This window comes from Mauremys reevesii, unplaced genomic scaffold, assembly GCF_016161935.1.
Source record: "Mauremys reevesii isolate NIE-2019 unplaced genomic scaffold, ASM1616193v1 Contig13, whole genome shotgun sequence".
NCBI classification, from domain to species: domain Eukaryota; kingdom Metazoa; phylum Chordata; order Testudines; family Geoemydidae; genus Mauremys; species Mauremys reevesii.
Window position 1 is genome coordinate 722869 of NW_024100749.1, and position 19099 is coordinate 741967.

A 19099-nucleotide genomic window follows, 5' to 3' on the forward strand; every position below is an offset into this window, starting at 1 on the left:
CTGCAGGGGAGGGGTGGGTGTGGCAGTGACATCACAAGGGCCTTTGGCAGGACCTCAGCCTATTAGACAAAGGTGGTGGGGAGGCGATGATCTCACAGAGAGATCTTGACATCAGCCAGGCAGGACAGGGGTGCAGGACAGGGGCAACCTTGGAGATCCCTGTGGCTTTGCTGCAGCACGTCTCCTTCTCGAGGTTTCTCCTTTAGGACTGAATGAGAATTCACTTTCACGTACGTGAGCGCAAGGAGGACCCTCTTTGGAGTTTTCTCCTTTTCTTGATTTTGCTAGACAACAGACGTGCCTGTATAGAAGGTAAGAGCCTCCGAGATGTTTGGAACCTGTTCAAGCTGATCCATCAGGGGCCAGCTGATTTTTAGGAAAGGAAAACACTAGATTGTTGGGGCAGCATTTTATTTCCAACCTAGGATTTTGTCCCTGAGAATGACTGGGGACATTGGGGTTTCTCCTGTTTGTTTTCCCTTTTCCTGTCTCTCCCTCCTTTCTCTTCTTCTCTTGCATCTTTGTCCTTTTCCCCTGCTCTTCTTTCACCACCAGGACCTGTCTGTGCATGTGGAGTGGGGGACGGGGAGGGGTGGGGTTGCGCTCCAACACTCATTGCGGGAGATCCTCCCAAAGACATATGGCTGGAATAGTGCTCTAAGAGTGACTCCCTCTGGTGGTGACCTGGGACATCTGGTGAGAACTCTCAGCTTTCTGATTCTCAGAGTCTCAGTGCTGATTGGGCTGAGCATGGGGCTATTGTGAGGGAGGAGACTCAGGTCCTTGTTACTCACTTTTAAGAGCAAGGAAATAAGCCAGAACCAAACATGTGTTTGATCGCTCTTGCTGCTTTTCTCCATTCATTGTCTGAGTAATTCATGATTCTCTCTCTAATGGGCTAGATCTTCTAAAATACTTACTGAATAATTAGGTTTTAATAAAGCCAGAGGCAAACCCATACTTCCAGTCACAAAGGAGTCAGGCAGCACCCTACAGAATGGGGGACAGTCCACTGGAAAGCAGTGACCCTTAAAAGGATTTTGGGGCCATAGTGGACGAGCTACTCAACATAACCTGTCCATGTGAAACTGTGGTAAAAAAGGTTAAAGCCATTCTTGGATGGATAGAGTAGTGAGTATAGAAAGGGAAGTGATCCAGCATTGGGGAGACTGATCTTGGAATGTTGAATCCAGTTCTTGTGTCCACATTTTGAATATTATGTTAAAAAACTTGGAGAGGGTACAGAAAAGATTCATAATTGAGTGATGAGGATGATGCCTTGTAATGAGACACTGAAAAAGCTCAATCTGTTTAGCATGTACAAAAGAAGAATGAGAGGTGAGTTGCTTGACTTCATGGAGAGAAAATGTTGAGTATAAAAGGGCTTTTATCTAGCAGAGACAGGCATGACAAGCCCCCATGGATGGAAGCAGAAATCAGAAAAAATATAATGACAATCAGACCCAGATTTGTAAGAGGGTGATTCATCACTGGAACAAACTACCAAGAGAAATGATGGCTTCTCCATCTCTTGATATCTTCTAATAAAGACTAGATGCCTTTCTGGAAAATGTTCGAGTAAAAAAAAAACCCAGCTCTTTTGACATACAGGAGGCCTTAGGATTTGCAGGGGATCAGATTAAATACTCTAATGGTTCCTTCTGGCCATAAAGTCTTCTAACTTATGAAAAGCTGATTGCGGCCTGGGGAAGAGCCTCTCATGTTCTACTATGTAGTCGGTGTCATTCTCACAATGAAGAGTCATTGAGTGGGGTGATCCAGGGGAAGCAGCTCAACCATCCAATGTGGCTGGACAGGGACAGGACATCAGCACTGCAGGGGAGGGGTGGGTGTGGCAGTGACATCACAAGGGCCTTTGGCAGGACCTCAGCCTATTGGACAAAGGTGGTGGGGAGGTGATGATCTCACAGAGAGATCTTGACATCAGCCAGGCAGGACAGGGGTGCAGCACAGGGGCAACCTTGGAGATCCCTGTGGCTTTGCTTCAGCACGTCTCCTTCTCGAGGTCTCTCCTTGAGGACTGAGAGAGAATTCACTTTCACATATGTGAACACAAGGAGGAGCCTCTTTGGAGTTTTCTCCTTGCCTTTTCTTGATTTTGCAAGAAAACAGATGCCCCTGTATAGAAGGTAAGAGACTCGGAGAGGTTTGGAACCTGTTCAGTCTGATCCATCAGGTGCCGGATGATTTTTAGGAAAAGAAAACACTAGATTGTGGGGGCAGCATTTTATTTCTGACCTAGGACTTTGTCCCTTAGAATCACTGGGGACATTGGGGTTCCTCCTTTTTGTTTTCCCTTTTCCTCTGTCCCTCCTACCTTTCTCTTCTTGCTTCCTTTGTCCTTTTCCTCTGCTTTCCTCCCACCACCAGGAGCTCTGTGTGTGCAGAGAAGGTGACTTCCCCTGTCTGTCTGGGGAGAGGGGGAAAGAGGGGGAGAGAATGTCTTCAAAGGGGGATTTCATTTGCAAACAGCCCCCAAGAGCCCCTCACTCTCCGACTGGGCAGGGGCATCTCCAGAGCCGTCTCCAGCGTGTTTGGAAAGGTCCCAGTAATGGGGCTCCCAGCCCTTCCCTTGTGGGACACTGTTCCCCAGGCTGAGAGTCTCTGAGCTGGGCCAGCCCCTGTGAGCTGCTGAGCATGGAAATCAATGGGGAATGAGGAGGGCCCTGGTCTTCCTGTGCCTCGGGTCTTTGTGACTGTGAGGTGGGGAATGGTTTCCCTGGAGAAGTCCGGACCCCTGGGTTCTGTTCCTTCTCTAGCCTGGGCAGGGGAGTGTGGCCTGGGATAATAGGAGGGGGCTGCTTGTCCAGAGTAACCGCTGGTCTTTGGGACTGACCCCATTGCTCTAAAAGGATGAGACTTCCTGGATATTGCAGCAGCAGCAGGGATTATGAGGGGGAACATTGGGAGCAGATCATGCAATGAACTCCTGGCAGTGTGTGTAGCTTGCACTCCCTGCACTCCTGTGGGGGGAGAAGGGGCTGCTCTGGTTGGATCAGGGCTGAGGAGGGACTGAAAATGCCCATAAGTGAAAGGCTACCTTGACCCCAGACTCACACCTGCTCCCCGCTCAGTTCCAGGATGGCCAGGCTCCTGAGGATGTTCGGGACGAAGGCTCTGCAGGTGGCCCCAGAGCCTGAGGGAAGGAGCTGCCATCTTCCCAAGGGGCAGAGCAACCTCTCCGTCCCCACTGGCAGGGAAGCAGCTCCCATCCAGGCCAGAAGGTGGAAGTTCCCAGCCTTCTGGTGAACAAACCCAGCTCCCAGCACAGGCGCCGAGCCCTGGAGCTGGTGTGGGTGGGGCAGGAAGGTCCCTAGCTAACAGGTTCTCTCTCGCTATCCCCCACTCCTGGTGGGTACAGGATGAGGGGCAGCAGCTCAGGTTCCTGCAGGCCATCTACCCCTCGTGTCTTGCTGCACAGGACAGAGGGCAGGACACGCTGGAGCCGCGCTGCTGCAAGGCGGCTGTGGTGGAGAGGATTGTGGTGAGTGAGACACATCCTACGGCAGCTGGAGGGAGGAGAGAGACATGGGATTGGCAGGGGTATCATCTGGCTAATGGGTGGGGGCTGGGTGATGTTGGAGGGGGCAGCAGAGGGCAGGGATTGCTGGGGCTGAAGGCTGGGGAGAAGAGAAGGGAGAAATTCTGAGATTGGGCAGTGGGGGAATTGTGGGGCTGGAGGGCAGCTGAGACTGGGGGACAAGGAATCACATGGTCCCAGCTCGGTAGTCGGGATGGTGCTGAATGGGGGCAGTTTTGACAGGGAGGAGGAAAGAAGGGGATTGGGACTGAGCTGGGCAGGAATCTGGAAGGAGACAAGTTCGATGGGCAGGAAGAAATGGGAGGAGCAGGAGGTAGTGGGGGATCCTGCTGGCAATGTGGGGCACTGGCTGTGTAATCTCCTCATTGGGAGGGGTCAGTAGGGCCCGAATTTCTTATGCTCCTTTGTCTCCTTCGCGTCTCACAGGAGCTCATTGAGGAGCTTCCTAAAGACTCTTCACCCAGCGCCATCCTCACCAACTCCCTGGTTGCAGTGGGCAACCTCAGGTACCGAGACAGCCCCCCCACCCCCACTGGCTCCCCTAACCCCAGTGCTGCTCAGGCCCAAGGCTGGGAGTCACTGTCCCTCCCACTCCCAGGTCACCTCCCAGGAGTGGCTCCTCTGGCAGAGCTGGTGGGGTGGGAAGGTTCACTCTATCCTGGCTGGGCTCTTCTTTTCACTCCACTAACATTCCAGGGGCTTTGGGGAGGGGCTCACTCCCGGGCTCAGATACAAGAGGGGCAGCAGGCTCCAGGGAACAGGCGCTATTCCTGTCCTGCTACTATTTGTCTGTGACGCCTTGGCCTTGTCATTCCCTAGCTCAGTGCCTCAGTTTCCATTCTCGCCAGCCTGTGCCTATATCCCTGTGGTTTCGTGTCTGTGTTGGCGACAGTCCCACCCCCATACTGCACAGTCTAACACCAGCTCCTCTCTCTTGCCAGCACCATGAAACCTGCCCTTGAGCCTGACCTAGAGACCCACCTCTTGCAAGCTGCCCTTCGCTCCGTCTTCACCCTGGGCACGGAGAAGGACACCATCAACATCCAGGTACATCCTCCTCCTCCATCCTCCTCCTCTTCCAGAGTGGTCCTTGGTCCCTGCTCCCTTGTTTCACTGGAGCTCCAGATTTAGGGGTGGGGTAAGCAGAGATGGAACAAGCTGCAGGGTTGGATCCTTCCTTCCAGAGGATTACCCCTCCCTGGGGGATTTCTTTCTTTCTTTCTTTCTTTCTTTCTTATGCCGTATTTTGCCCAGCAGCCCAGCTTCCATCCATAGCAACTTGGCTGTTTCATACTCTTCTGCCTACAAGGCCCTCTGCACAGACCTGCTAAGCTCATGGATCAAAGATCCAGGTGTCATCAATTCTTGCTAATTGCCTGCAGCGGGATGTGAAGGAGAGAGGCCAGGATATGTGTTTGGGAGTCTCCCCAGTGCTTCCCAGAGACCCCTCTTCCCATTCTGTGGCAGGGGTAGGCCCAGTTTGCCTAACTCTGACTCATGCTTTGCAGGCTCTGCACAAAGTCATGCCAGAGCTCCTGGATGCCATGCTGGGGAACCTGCTGGCAGAGTCCCCAGACGCAGACAGGCTCCGCTACATCTTGGAGGTGAGCCCCGTAAGGAGGGGTGGGAAACAATTTTACCTTAACTCTTTGGGGGACTGGTGAGGAGAGACTGGAAGATCCATTTTCTACTCTATCCTCCTAGCTGGGTCCCCAGTGGGGCGTCCTTGGTTGGGGAGGTCAGTGCAATGCAGTGTCAGGTCCTGCTTTCTTGAGGGACAGAGGAAGGAGCTGGGACTTCAAGCCAGAGCTCTGCCTGGTTCTGTTGAGCACTAACCACAGGGCCCCTAGCCATCTTGGGGAATGAGAGTCTGAAACACCCCCCCCCTTCTCCCACCCCTCAAGACACACACCCCATGAGATTCCAGAGATGGTTCTCAGAGAAGAGGCACATGCTCCTTCCTAGAGAAACAGGAGGACCCCAGGGAATCAGCCCTTCTCTCTGATATGCTCTGAAATTCCTGGGGGGATTGTGCTCTCAGTGACACCCTACATCCCACCAAGGATTTTAGTAGCAGGGAAGGGCGAGGGTTCAGGCTCCTTTCTGGTGAACTGTTCAGGAATCAGGAGTTCTGGGAGGATGGGACCAGCCCTGACACCGAACCTTGTCCCAATCTAGAGAGACCCGGACACATTGTGACCTGCAGGATACAAGCTGCATCCTGGGGGAAAGAATCCCCTTCTAAAGCTCTGTGATCAATGACTCAGCTATTCCCCCTGCGCATAATGTCTCCTGCCCCTGGGGCTGGGGGTTGGGGGGGCTCATTTGCAAAGCACCACCTGCCCATTGATCCTGACCTGCCTCCTTTCCCCACAGCATGTCAACCTCTGGATCGTGTCCAGGGTGTCCCAGGAGAGAGCCAGGGCCATTAGGAGCAGCATGGCCCTGCTCAGATTTGCAGTAACGCTCCCTGAGTTTGACGTAAGTGACCTCTGACCCCAGCTTCCTGACTCCAGGCGTAGGCGGGCTGGCTCCAATGGGCTGTAGGATCTGCTGCTGCAGGGGCTGTGGGTTCAGAGTGTTCCTCTTGGGGAGGCAGAGTCAGAGCAGGGAATGAGATAGGCTTGACTCAAGTTCTTCTTGTCCTGGTTAAGTGTTGTCCCTGGGCCTTTAAGGGGACCATGCTCCAGCCCCTGCTTGGCATCCCAAAGCAGCTCCTGGCTCCCTTGGCAGCAGAGCAAATGAAGGGTCTATCTCAGGCTCCTCTCCCCCAGCATCTCCTGCAGAGGGGCTAAGGAGAAGGAGCCTTTTGGCCCAGGGGGGACAGGGATCTGACAGGAAAATGCTGATGGAGTCCCCTCTCCTCTCCCTTCCATTAGATCTCAGCAGAGTTCCCTAGGATGGGTCACCACGTGGCACAGCTGGCTCTGTTTGTCAGTGACCCAGACAAGGACATCAGCCGGCAGGCCAGGGAGGGGACTTACCGGCTCTACCAGCTGCTGCTCCAACAGAGGGGTAAGGAACCCGCTGGCACACGGAACCCAATAGGGGACTGAGAGTGACCACAGGTAGATAATGGGACCCCGGACAATTTCTCTCAGACTGACCCCAGCTGGAGGACAAGTCTCTCTGCCTCTGTTCTTCTCCATTCCACTGTGCAGCCACCAATGGGATTGGAAGGACACAGAAACTGCAACCAGAATGATCAAAGTGTCTGTCTCTCTTCCAGGGCTGACCATACACGAGGCAGAAGATCTGTGGTGCCATGACTGGCACCAGGACAGCAGGCTCCTGGGCTATAAGAACACAGCCAGGGTGGGGGAGGTAAGGACACCGTGGCAGGGCATGACCCAGCTCAGGGAGTGGGGCTGGCTGGGGTCCCTGCAGTGGATGCCTCCTGGAGACAGGACAAGAGCCCACTCCTTATTTCCAGCTCAGAGTTCCTCACCCAGAACCCAATGGGACAGGCTGGTGCTAAAGGTCCCACATTGGAACCTCGCTAGTTGCCGTGATTTGAGTGTCTTACATGGAGCCATTGCTACGTGGCATAAGGAGAATCCCTGGGTGGGTGAGTTAATAGAGGATTATGGCGCTGGGTGTCTCTCTGCTCCTTGTCCCCCTGGCTGATCCCCAAGTGTCTGAGAGGAGAGCACTGGGTCAGTCAGTCACTATTGCTTGATGAGATCCTTGTTTAATTCCCTGCAGCCTGAAGAAGCAGAGAAAGGAGGTGGGGGTTTGCCCAATTCCATTGCCAGTCAGGAAGCAGAATGCCCCAACCTGGGAACTGGGTAGGGGACACAGTGAGCTCCAGAGCCAATATGGACCACATGCGCCCCCCTCATGTCTCCAGACCCGGCCAGGGAATGGCAGAGTATCTGGACCTCAGCCACTGTTCCAAAGAAGCACATTGCCACTGACCCAAATTGCGTCTACTTGCTGCACAAGTAGAAAATCAAAGACCCTCTCCCCACCCGTCCCCCCGTCTCACAACTGTGGTGAGAACATCCAAACCTTGGAACACACCATAACCCAGTGCCCCCAGATTGGAGTCAAAGGTGAAATGGGTGATTTCCACAACATCACAGAGGAGGCCTTGGAATGGCTCCTGGATCTACAAGTGCATCTACAGAATGCTGCTCTATAGCCGCCACGTGAGAGAGACTGTGTGAGCTTGTCCTGCCTCCCACAAGCTGAACTGCTGCAGCAGAAGAAAAATTTCCTGCGAGTGTCTGTGATGGGGACGGGGACATGAGTCTCCTTATCCTGGTCAGGTTGCAGATTGGATTCCTTTTGGAAGAAACCAAGGAGCTGCAGAGGCCTTACCCAGCTACTAGAGAAATCAATAATTTGGGGGGAATAGACCTTTGGTCTGTCAGCTCCAAACCCCCTCCCCGCCATGCACACTCCTCTAGCCACTGAGGTGCAGGAGATCTCTGCTGGAAGCAATCCAGGGTCCCCTATCATCTCTGTGCGCTGCACAGCAGAGTGGGCCCTGCTCACCCACATTAGAGATCCATTTCCAGCCCATCATGGCCCCTGCGATAAATTGCCCTCCAGAAAGAGCCACTGGAGGCTTTGGTCCCTAAGCATCTGCCACCTTTTAATAAAGGGGCTTCCCTGAGCCATGGGACCCTGAAAGCCTCCTGGGCATAGGCAGCGAGTTCTATGGGCCCGTGGAGCCCAGGCCCCACCAATAATCCTGGAGCTGGGCCCAGCTCCACCAATGTCTGGGCCCCAGGCCCTGTGCTTTGGGGGGTCCCCGGCTCCCTGCGTCTCAATGCCGAGTGCTCTCACGGCAGCGGCAGCTCCCGGCAGAGGCCCCAGCAGCGACAGGGCTCACAGCCCATTGGCCGGGAACCCCAGCCAATGGGAGCTGCCGGGGGCGGTGGCGGAGCTGCCTGGTCACGCCTCCACAGCAGGGTGGGGGAGCGAGCCACCGGCAGCGTCTGAGCCCTGAGCCGAGCAGCAGCAGGGTCTGTCCCTATCGGACAGACTCAGCCGGTGAGCTGTGGGGGCAGCCAGACACATGGACACAGCCGGGGAGGGGGGGTTTGGTGGGGACAAACAGACACAGCCAGGGGGTTGTGGGACAGACAGACAGACACAGGGGGGGGACAGACAGAGCCGGGGGTGGTGGGGGCAGCCAGCCAGACACAGCCGGGGGGTTGTGGCACAGACACACACAGCTGGGGGTGGTGGGGGCAGCCAGACACACAGAGCGGGGGGTGGTGGGGACAGACAGACACAAAGACACAGCCGGGGGGGGGCATTGGTGGGGACAAACAGACACAGCCAGGAGGGTTGTGAGGACAGACAGATGGACACAGCCGGGGGGTTGTGGGGACAGACAGATGGAGCCGTGGGTGGGGAAAGGAGCAGCAATGGGCACCCCGGGGCTGGTATAAAATACACAGGATGCGGGGGGAGCTTCCTGAGGGGACTATAGCAACACCCCCTGCAGAGCAGACCCAGGTTGCTGCTGGCTCCGTCCATCACAGCCCCCTGCCCCACAGAGACCCACACAACCCTCTGCCCCCTCGAGAGACTCCCAATGACCCCTGTGTCCCTGTCACTCCTCTCCAGAAAGCCCTCCCCTTTGTGCCAGCCCACTCCCCTCCCCCACTGCCTCCCCTCCTCCAAAGCTCCCTACAATCTCCCCCTTTGCCTTCCGCCCCCCAGCCCAGCCCATTCCATTGGCCGGGAGGCTCCCAGTCTAGTGGCTATCAGGGCCCAGGGGAACTGCACATGAGGCAGGGTGCCTACCTGCAGATGCAGACCTGCCTGGCTGTGCCTCCACAGCACAGGGAGGGGGAGCCACAGGTGAGCAAGCCCTGGTCATCATCACAGGCCCAGTAATTCTCTGCATATTTAATTTCACTGAGGCAAAATGTGTGCAATTTTATAGGTTGAATGATTGAATGACATAATACCCACCTGCCCACATTGTCCATCACTAAGTCCAGTAATTTTGTCAAGTGTTTGTTGCACAACATGGTGGTGCCTACCCCTACCTTGTGCTTCAGGGGGTGATGGGGTCCAGGGCAGCCTGTTATAGCCTGTTATAGAACTACCTGATTAGTAATTGGATATGTTGGCTGGCATCTTTTTTTACATGTTCGCTCCCCCTGATGTTAGAACCTGGCTACACCACTGGGGAGGGGAGCTTCCTAGACCTGTGCAGCTGGGGCTTAGGTGAATTTTGTGACACCCTGCCCCTCCCCAGCTACCACCCTGCAGTCCCCACTCCTGCACCATGCTGGGCAAGGGGCAGCCCCATCCCCAGTGAGGCTATGGTGAGGGGTGGCAGCAGGGGAGGCCACACGTGATGGCAACCTCCCCCCTCAGTACCCACCATAGGGGAGGCGAGTGGGCTTTCTGGACCTGAGAGGGACCTAGGAGCATGTGCAGTGAACTGTGGGGGAGAGGAGGGGTCCCTCCCCTGGAGCTTGCTGCTGCCAGGGAGGGTGGAGGGGAGTCCTCTTTGGCCCTAGCCCTGGGGCAGCCTGTCTGCACCCCAAGTTCCTTATCCCCAGCCCTGCCCCAGAGTCCTCACCTGATGGGAAAAACACGCAACTTAAATTTGGTGGTCAGTTTAGAGTATCATAGACTATCAGGGTTGGAAGGGGCCTCAGGAGGTCATCTAGTCCAACCTCATGCTCAAAGCAGGATCAAACCCAACTAAATCATCCCAGCCAGGGCTTTGTCAAGCCGGGCCTTAAAAACCTCTAAGGAAGGAGATTCCACCACCTCCCTAGGTAACCCATTCCAGTGTTTCACCACCCTCCTAGTGAAAAAGTTTTTCTTAATATCCAACCTAAACCTCCCCCACTGCAACTTGAGACCATTACTCCTTGTTCTGTCCTCTGCTACCACTGAGAACAGTCTAGATCCATCCTCTTTGTAACCCCCTATCAGGTAGTTGAAAGCAGCTATCAAATCCTCCCTCATTCTTCTCTTCTGCAGACTAAACCATCCCAGTTCCCTCAGCCTCTCCTCAGAAGTCATGTGCTCCAGCCCCCTAATCATTTTTGTTGCCCTCCACTGGATTTTCCAATTTTTCCACATCCTCCTTGCAATGTGGGGCCCAAAACTGCACGTACTACTCTAGATGAGGCCTCACCAATGTTGAATAGAGGAGAATGATCATGTCCCTCGATCTGCTGGCAATGCCCCTACTTATATAGCCCAAAATGCTGTTAGCCTTCTTGACAAAGGCCAGAGGAGGGAGTGTTAGTGCCTGTGCGGACTTCTGGGAAGTGCATGGGGTGGAAGGGGATGCTGGGATGCTCTGGAACCACTCCTTCAAAGCCAGTCAGGACTCTGGGGGAGCCTCCTCTCTGAGCAGACTGTCTCCAGGGCAAGAAGCTTACACCTTCCTGGGTCTGACCTCAGAGCATTCAGCCCTTCCACACCATGCACTTTCCACAGTGAGTCTGCCCAGGTGGGGTCCTGGGGCAGCCAGAGGTCCCTGCACCCCAACTCCGCAGTCAGATGTGACTCTCAGCCAGACTGTAAAACAGAAGGTTTATTAGATGACGGGAACACAGTTTAAACAGAGCTTGTTGGTACAGAAAACAGAACCCCTCTGTCAGGTCCATCTTGCGGGGTGGGGAGCCCAGAACCAAGTTCTGGGTCTCTCCCCATTTCCCCAGCCAGTCCAAACTGACACTCCCTCCTCTGGCCTCTGTCTCTCTTCTGGACAAGGAGGCCACCTGATCTCTTTGTCTCCAACACCTTCAGTTGGCATCTTGCAGGGGAAACTGAGGCACCCACACAGTATTCAGAGAAAATATTAAGAACATTCCCACTTCATCACAACAGGTGCAACAAAATATAATACTGTACATTGAAGTAGGCAAGTGCTGCTTCTGACTTTCCACTTTTAATTGACCCTTGTAATCTTGTGGTGCTGACGCGTTGTAGCTTCATTTTATATCGGTTTACAGGGCGGGAGCGGGGGGCACCACCATTTTGGGCCCCACCAAAAATTATACAAACCTGCCGCCTATGCTCCTGGGGAATGAACTGCCTTGGCTACAGCAGCTCTCTTACCCTCCCTTTGGGGCACCAGACGTTGAGGCTATTCTATCTCCAGGGCTTGGAGGCTGGCTCTGGGCAATCTGCTACAGCCTCATGTCCTGTTGGTTTTAGGTCTTTGGAAAATTCTTCTCTGAGGGGCAGAGAAAATACTTCCTCCAGATAGCAATGCTGGCGATCCATAACCGCCTGCTGCGTGTCAGCCAGGCTGGGCTGCTCCTCACATACTCCATCCTGGGGGAAGCCCAGCAGCTGCTGGGGGACGAGGTGAGCAGCTGCATTAGACTCAGGAGATTGGGGCGGGGCCCAGGCCTCATTCCCATCCTATCACCATTCACTGGCCTGGGAGCAAGGAGCCTAGTGGGGACTTGTGGACTTCATGGACTTGTGTTCTTAGGATGTGATGCTCTGCTGTCACTCCTGCGAAGGGCAGGAGAGTCCCCTAAGTGCCCTCTGTGAACCTTTTCTGACCCACAGAACTGCACCCATTTCCCCATGGCCTAGTGTCCATGTCACCCGAGCCACCACCCAGAGCTGCTCCCATCACTGGCCGCCTGGGAGGCCAAGGACTGATGGGTGATGGTGACTGGCCAGGCAGTTCTGAGGCACTTGGGTGGGAGAAGCTTGTCCTGCTGCTGGCAGGGCTGGACCCACTCTCAAGAGAACGGGAGGATTCAGTTAGCAGGGGCTGCAGACCTGCCCCGTTCACCAGGGCTGCCATCCTGTGGCTTCAGCATTTGTCACTGGGGTGACTTGGGGAAAGGTCTCAACCTCCCCGCATCTCACTTCACTGCTGCCAGAATCCCTCCTGCCCCCCTCCCTGCCCTACCTGGGTGGGGATGGAGGTCGGGGAGGAGAAGAGGGTTCTACAAACTTGTGTGGTGTCCCCAGGTGGGTTGAAGGTGGAACAGCTGTCAGGGGCACTGATGGGGAGGTGGCAGGAGCTAACCCTACAAGGAGGGGGTTGGCACTGGAGGTCACTAGAGAGGACAAGAAGCCTCCATCCTGGGGATCAGGAGGGTGAATCCACCACTCAGACATGAGCAGCTGCTGGGTGGAAATGGTGCTGGTTCCAGGTGCCCTTAATCCTCCCTGATTCCTGGGCAGTGTCTCAGTCTCTGACATGTTCTCATTCCCCTGCAGCTGGAGGATGTCACAGCCAAGGTGATGTGCCAGCTCCGCATCATCCGGCACTTGCACCAGGTGCCTGAGGCGCTGCAAGGGCTGCGCCTCATCTGATGCCCTTAAAGGTTCCCCTCTCATGTTCAGCAACTCCTGCTCCCTGCTGCAGGTACTGCTCTGTCTCACTGTAAATGGGGGGCTAGTGGAAGGGGAAATGGAGGCCCCTGTCACTGACAGAAACTCTCTCCCCTCTCTGTGGACCAGGCTCCTTCCCTCTGACCCCAAACTTCCTTCATCTGGGACATGAGCTCTTCCCCTCACTCCCGTACCCCTCCCCTCTTTCCTTGCTCTGACCCCCATCCCATTCCCTGTGCTCCCAGGCAGAGATCTCCCTGCCCCATATGGCGCAGAAGGACCTTTGTGTCAGGGCTGCAGACTGTCTGCCCAACTGAAGCTCAGGAAGCTCCACATTTGAGGAGGTGAGGATGGGACAGAGGCTCAGGGCCTGCTTCACCTCCTGCCCTTTATTCTTCCTTTGGCCCTTCTATGGGCTCTCAGAGGGTGACATGAATAGGAATCTCCTCCCCACCTGTCTTCTAGGCCCTGGGGGGTGTGACAGCCTCCCAGATGGGTGCAGTCAGAAGCTGAGCCACCTCAGGGAGCAGTGGGGACAGGTCACCTTGTCCTATGAAACCAAGCAGGGCTAGTTCCCAGAGAGGCTGAGAGGGAAGACCCCGCTCCCTCATGGAGGTAAGAGCCATTTACTTCTTTGGGCATATGGGTCTCCTGGGGGAGAAATGGGATCCCTGCTGCATAGCCTGGCTGGGAGCTTCCCTCATCCCTGGGACAGAGACATCTCCATCAATGTGCCACTCTTGGTTTTTTCCTAGCAAGAAGCTCCCCAGAGATGTCCTCAGACCTGTTCTCCTGGGAGAGTTTCTGAGAGGAGGCTCCCATCCCTCAGTCTCCAACTCCACCATGCAGTCTCATTCACATAACATCTCCGCTCTCCAGTTCCACTTCCTGCAGCAGGACAAACGAACCTTCAGCTCCTAGAGACCTGACTCTGACCTCCTTCTGATCAGCAATGGAGTTTCACCATCCTCTCAACAAACCTGTCAGCCTCTGAACAATGAATGTGAGAATCACCAGAACCAGCAAAACTCCAACTGCAGCCAGTGGAGTCTTTGTGAACTTAGCCCCTCTGGAAACCAGGTCTGAACTGGAGAGGTCTGAACTCATGGACTCCTAGACTTTAAGGTCAGAAGGGACCATTATCATCCTCTAGTCTGACCTCCTGCACAATACAGGCCACAGAATCTCACCTACCCACTCTTGTAATAAACCCCTAACCTATGTCTGAACAATTGAAGTTCTCAGATAATGCTTTAAAGACTTTAAGGTGCAGAGAAACCTCAGCAAGTGAACCACACATGCCGTATACTGCCGAGGAAGGTGAAACCCCCCCCAGGGACTCTGCCAATCTGCCGTGGAGGAAAATTTCTTCCTGATCCCGGATATGGCGTTCAGCTAAACCCTGACCATGGGGGCAAGACTCACCTCAACCCAATAAGAGCAGGACTGGGCAGTGCAGGTCTGTAACAGGGAAAGGAGAGTGCTTTCCCCTGGGCTGCAGAGTCTGGGGCTTAGCCAAACTGATTACAGAATCAGTCCTACCTCAGAGGGACCATGTATTGGCCCTGAAAGAACCAGACTTCAGCAGTGATAAAGCCCAACTGGGCTATGAAGTGGAATGAGAACTAGGTAGGAAGTTAAAAACAGCAAGGAAAGCCTAGAAGGGAACTTGAAAAGAGAGGTAGGATGTGCCCAGGGAAACCTGCAGCAAAGAGAAAAGAGCAGCCCTAGCTGTTGAGTATAGAGCCCTGGGCTGCTACCAGTGTCAGGGTGGGACCAGGTTCCTCTACTGGCCCCAAAGAAGGGGACATACACACACCCAGAGAGGGTTACCAAGCCCAGCAAGGGAGCTGCAGGCTGAGCCAGAGCCCCAGCGAGAGCAGAAGAACTTTTTTCTCTGGGAAGACCTCTTTGGACTTTCCGTGTGTGACAAGCTGAGCCCCAAAAGCATGGACTAAAGGTGGTGAGCCGGACAGAGGGCCGAATTACCAGGCAGAGAGACTGCCATGGTGCTGGAGTGACCATCGCTGGAGGACCAGAGGGCACCTAACAATGAGTAGATTCATTGATTATTGGCATAGTCAGCAGGATTGAATTCCCCCTGTCATCCGTGAGGGCTCATGGAAGTCTTGGTTACTGAGGGAAGGTCTGATCCTGCAAAGGGAAATCAACTTGCTACGCCCATGGACAAAAAGAGCAGACTCAGCGAGCATGCTGGGGCTGTGCTGAGCAGGTTAGCCAAGAAGAGCAGGGCATGAGAAAGTGTACAAGCATAGCCTAATGCCAAGTTTGGAACAAAAGTTCTTTGGTTTGGGTGCAGAGAAGCAGGCCATATCGAAAGACCCGGCCTGCATAGGAAATTCCTGAGTGGCAAAAGGAGGGGCCAGAGCCCCAAGAAGATAGAAAGAAAGGAGAAGGTGTCCTCTTGGACAAACACACACGAGGCAGGCTAGGTGGAGATGGCAGGGGTGGCTGTGGACCTTGCAGACCCTCCTCCAACACACCTGTCGGGTGCTGCAGGGAGGTGAAGGATTAAATGGTTGGCACAGAGATGAATCAGGCACGAGAGTTGAGCAGTGGTGTGTGCTCAGACCCTGATGGAAAAGCTTTTGGGGGATGCAGCAGCAGTAAAAAAAAAAAAAAAAGGCTACAGAAGAAGCTAGTGGCTTCCGAACAAGGCCCTGCAAGCAGTTGTTAATGAGAATCAGTGGCTGCAGGAAGAGAAGGATGGCCTCTGAGTTCTGGTGAATACGAGGCTGTACGAGTGCACAGCCGGTGACAGCGACGAGATGGTGAGGGATGAATACTGGACAAGAGTCGAACTTGCCCCGGGTTGGTCTGGATTTTAAGGAGGAGGGGGTATATAACAGGGTGGCTTGGCCTGCGGCTGCAAAGCCTGGAGATGACCAAGTGAGCCCCATCTGAGAGGAAACAAGGGAAAACAACAGCAAAAATACAGAAGCAGCCCTAGCTGTTCTATACGGCCTTGGGCCAAAATCTGGAGTCCAGGGTAGCACTGGGTTCTCCCACCGTCCCTAAGGAAGGGGACATAGAAGACCATAGAAACCCAAGAAGGGCAGATCAAGCTGAAATCAGGCGGTGGAAGAGCTCCCCACGAGGGTGGAAGGCCTTGTTTCTCTTCAAGACATTTTTTGACTTTGTTTGGAAGGAGCGTGACCCAGGAAGGAGTGGACTAAAGGACAGTCACCTGGTTGGAGGGCTGAGTTCCCAAGAGTGACTATCAACGGGGTTGCTAGCCCAGCTAGAAAGCTGTGAGACGAGGCCTGGCCAGGATCTAGTGGTGAGTGAACTCTGGTACAAAGCTGCTTTCATTATGGAAACAGCCTGGTATTGGAGTGTGGGTGGGGAGACCAGGGAGATGGGAGGGGTTACTGAGGCTGGGGTAGGGAAGAAGCTGTGGGGCTGGGAGGGGAAGGACATGGCCCAGCTTGTGGGAGGGATCCTGCTGGCTGTGTCTGGAGCACTGTGTAGCCTCTTCTATGGGAAGTTCCCATAGGTCAGTGGGGCCTGAATCTCTCCTGCTCCTTTGTTCTCTTTGGGCTCACAGCACCACTCCGAAATTATTTGCTACCTTTGAAGAAATAGGGCACAGCTCAGCCTGTTAGGTAGGCTGGAGACTCACACTTCACTCACACACACAACACTGAGGGGCTTTGGGAAGCATAGTAACAAAGAAGAGATTTAAGTGATGCTAAGCAAGAGAAAGAGACAAATTTTAAACAGACAAACAAAACAAAACACACTTTGTAGTGACTAAAACTGAATCTTAAGAGTCACAATCTTGGCCTTAGCAGTTTCCAGACTAACATCTCAGCTTTCCTAACAGACCTTATTTGATGTCCCTGTATGGTACAAAAATTCTCTGTCAAATCCGGTGATTTGATTGCTTTGCCTTTCGGTTTCAGACCCTCTGTTCTCCTTCTCGGGTTCCTGGACCCTGATTGTAACATCTCTCTTCCAGTCTCTGTCCCAGCCTCTCACACAGATGAATGCTGCAGCCAGCCCAGCTCAGAGAGCAGTGGGGAGAGATGATCTCATCCTGTCAAACCAAGCAACATGGGTCCCACTGAGGCTTAGATGGAAGATCCCATGCACTTCCTGGAGGTAAGAACTGTTCACTCTTCTGGGCACTTGGGGCTGTTGCAACAAAGAGGGGGCTCCTGTTACATAGCCTAGTTGCAATTGCGACTTTGTTTTTTTATTCTCAGAGGATGTATCCGGGATCCTGGAGAATGTTTCCTGCAGGAGGTTTGAGCGGGGAGAGATCACTCACTGTCATGACCCATGGGTCATTAACCCGGGTCTGTAGGGTTCATGGGAGCAGCCACACTCCAGCAGGCCACCTGGAAGCCTCCTAAAAACTGCTTACCTAAGACTTACGAAGTCCAGAACCAGTTGGAGGCTCTATCCCTAAGGCCTTATTGGCAGAGTCCCAGAGCAGCTAATCGGCCCCCGGGACCTCCTTAAACCAACATCAGGAACAAGAAGCTGTGTGAACACCTGAGCTCCCCCGTCTTCTGGACCATGTGTTAGCTGTTCCTGCTCCCACTGCCCAGCCTTGATTTCCTGGCATCCTGACTTGCTGTGACTCATCTGATTTGAGGGTCTGGACACAATTTGGTCTTTTGCTTCTGTTCTTCTGACCCAGCTGACTCTCGACTCCTGTCTTCTGAGTGTGGACTCTGCCTCTGACCACTAGGTCTGGCTGCCCATGACCCAGCCATGACACTGACTTTTCTACAATTCCTCCAATGCCCTTTTCTGCTCTCCAGCTCTGCTCTCCCAGCAAGACACACCAATCCCCTGGCTCCCAGAGTCCTAGTTGCTGCTATTCAAGGGCTCAGGTGTAGTGTTTGTATTGCCCCCCTCCCTCACCATAGCTGCTTTTCCTATGGGAATCTCCCTAGCACAGAGGAGAAATCTGCTCTTCTCTTAGAATCAGTCCTGGCAGCAATTCAGGAAGTCATAGAAGGGACGGTCTGCTAATCTCCCTCTGCAATGCCACTGTCAGAGACCATTACTGGTGGGTGTCAAGTGACTGCGCAGGCAGCTCCTTGAGAGACTCCTAGGGGCAGGGTAGTCGTGTTTCATGGGGACCTCTGAAAGCCATGCAAAGAGTGCAGCATTGAAGAGACTCTCCTGCTGTAACAAAGGGTTTCTGTTCTCCTACACAGTCAGCCAGTGAGGCCAGTTTGCAGAACGTGGAAGAGCTGTTTGGTGATGAGTTGGAGGATTCACCATATAGGTGACAGCAGCTGCAGATCCTGGAGTCCCTATGGTAGGGTTACCATGAGTCCGGATTTTCCTGGACATGTCCGGCTTTTTGGTTTTTAAATAGCTGTCCGGGAGGAATTTGTAAAAATCTAAAAAGGTCCGGGATTTCCCTCCCAGTGCAGAGCGCAACGCAGCTAACACGGCAGCTGGGCTGGATTGAGCTGCTCGCATCCAGGCCTCCAGCAGTCAGAGCCCCTCCCCTGCTCCCCTCTCCCCTGCAGGATCAGCGCACGGCACCGGCAGCGCTCTGGGGGGGCTGGGCTGCGCACTCCACAGGGCAGCGCAGACTGTGTCTGGCTCTGCACACCAGACACGCTGCTCTGAGCAGCATGGTGAGGGTGCTGGGGGGTTGCAGAAGGGGCATGAGGTCCCAAGGGACAGTCAGGGGACAGGGAGCAGGGGGGGTTGTATGGGTCAGGGCTTCTGGGGGGAGCCTGTCAGGGGACGGGGCTGTGGAGAGGGGTTGGGGCAGTCAAGGGACAGGGAGCAGGTGGGGTTAGATGGGTCGGAGGTTCGGGGGGGGAGTCAGGGCACAGGGAGCGGTTGGATAGGTGTGGGAGTCCTGGGTGTCTGTCAGGGGTGGGGGTGTGGATAGGGGTCATTGCAGTCAGGGGATAGGTAGGGGGTGGAGTTCTAGGGGTCAGTTAGGGTGGGGGGGTCTAAGGAGGGGGTAGTCAGGGACAAGGAGAAGGGAGGCTTAGATAGGGGTGGGGTCCCAAGGGGCGGTTAGGAGCAGGGGTCCCGGGAGAGGGTGATCAGGGGACAAGGAGCTGGGAGTTTGGATGGGTTGGGGGTTCTGTGGGGGGCAGTCAGGGAGCAGGAAGAGGGAGCGTGTGGATAGGGGGAAGAGCTACCACTCCCCGCCATGGAGTGTCCTCTTTTTTGAAAGTTCAAATATGGTAACCCTACCCTATGGGCCAAGCATCCACTCCTGACAGCTCAGGCTAA

At 54.4% G+C, this 19099-nt stretch overlaps 1 protein-coding gene across 1 annotated transcript; it reads left to right on the forward strand.

Moving 5' to 3' along the window:
• The first annotated feature begins 1265 nt into the window (after nucleotides 1-1265).
• On the forward strand, nucleotides 1266-12964 carry LOC120392951 (maestro heat-like repeat-containing protein family member 1). The gene is made up of 10 exons (XM_039517603.1): nucleotides 1266-1338; nucleotides 3219-3505; nucleotides 3989-4068; nucleotides 4504-4609; nucleotides 5071-5166; nucleotides 5939-6043; nucleotides 6442-6577; nucleotides 6792-6886; nucleotides 11714-11866; nucleotides 12743-12964. Exons 1-10 carry the CDS (start codon nucleotides 1266-1268, stop codon nucleotides 12836-12838), a joined length of 1227 nt encoding a protein of 408 aa, XP_039373537.1. The 3' UTR covers nucleotides 12839-12964.
• The last annotated feature ends 6135 nt before the right edge of the window (nucleotides 12965-19099 follow it).

What these genes read in the sequence shown, in the direction of transcription:
- LOC120392951 (XM_039517603.1), top strand. Translation starts at nt 1,266, where the DNA reads ATGAGGATGATGCCTTGTAATGAGACACTGAAAAAGCTCAATCTGTTT. An exon ending in GGCTCCGCTACATCTTGGAG is followed by an intron (nt 5,167 to 5,938) that starts GTGAGCCCCGTA and finishes CTTTCCCCACAG; the next exon opens with CATGTCAACCTCTGGATCGT. An exon ending in ACACAGCCAGGGTGGGGGAG is followed by an intron (nt 6,887 to 11,713) that starts GTAAGGACACCG and finishes TGTTGGTTTTAG; the next exon opens with GTCTTTGGAAAATTCTTCTC.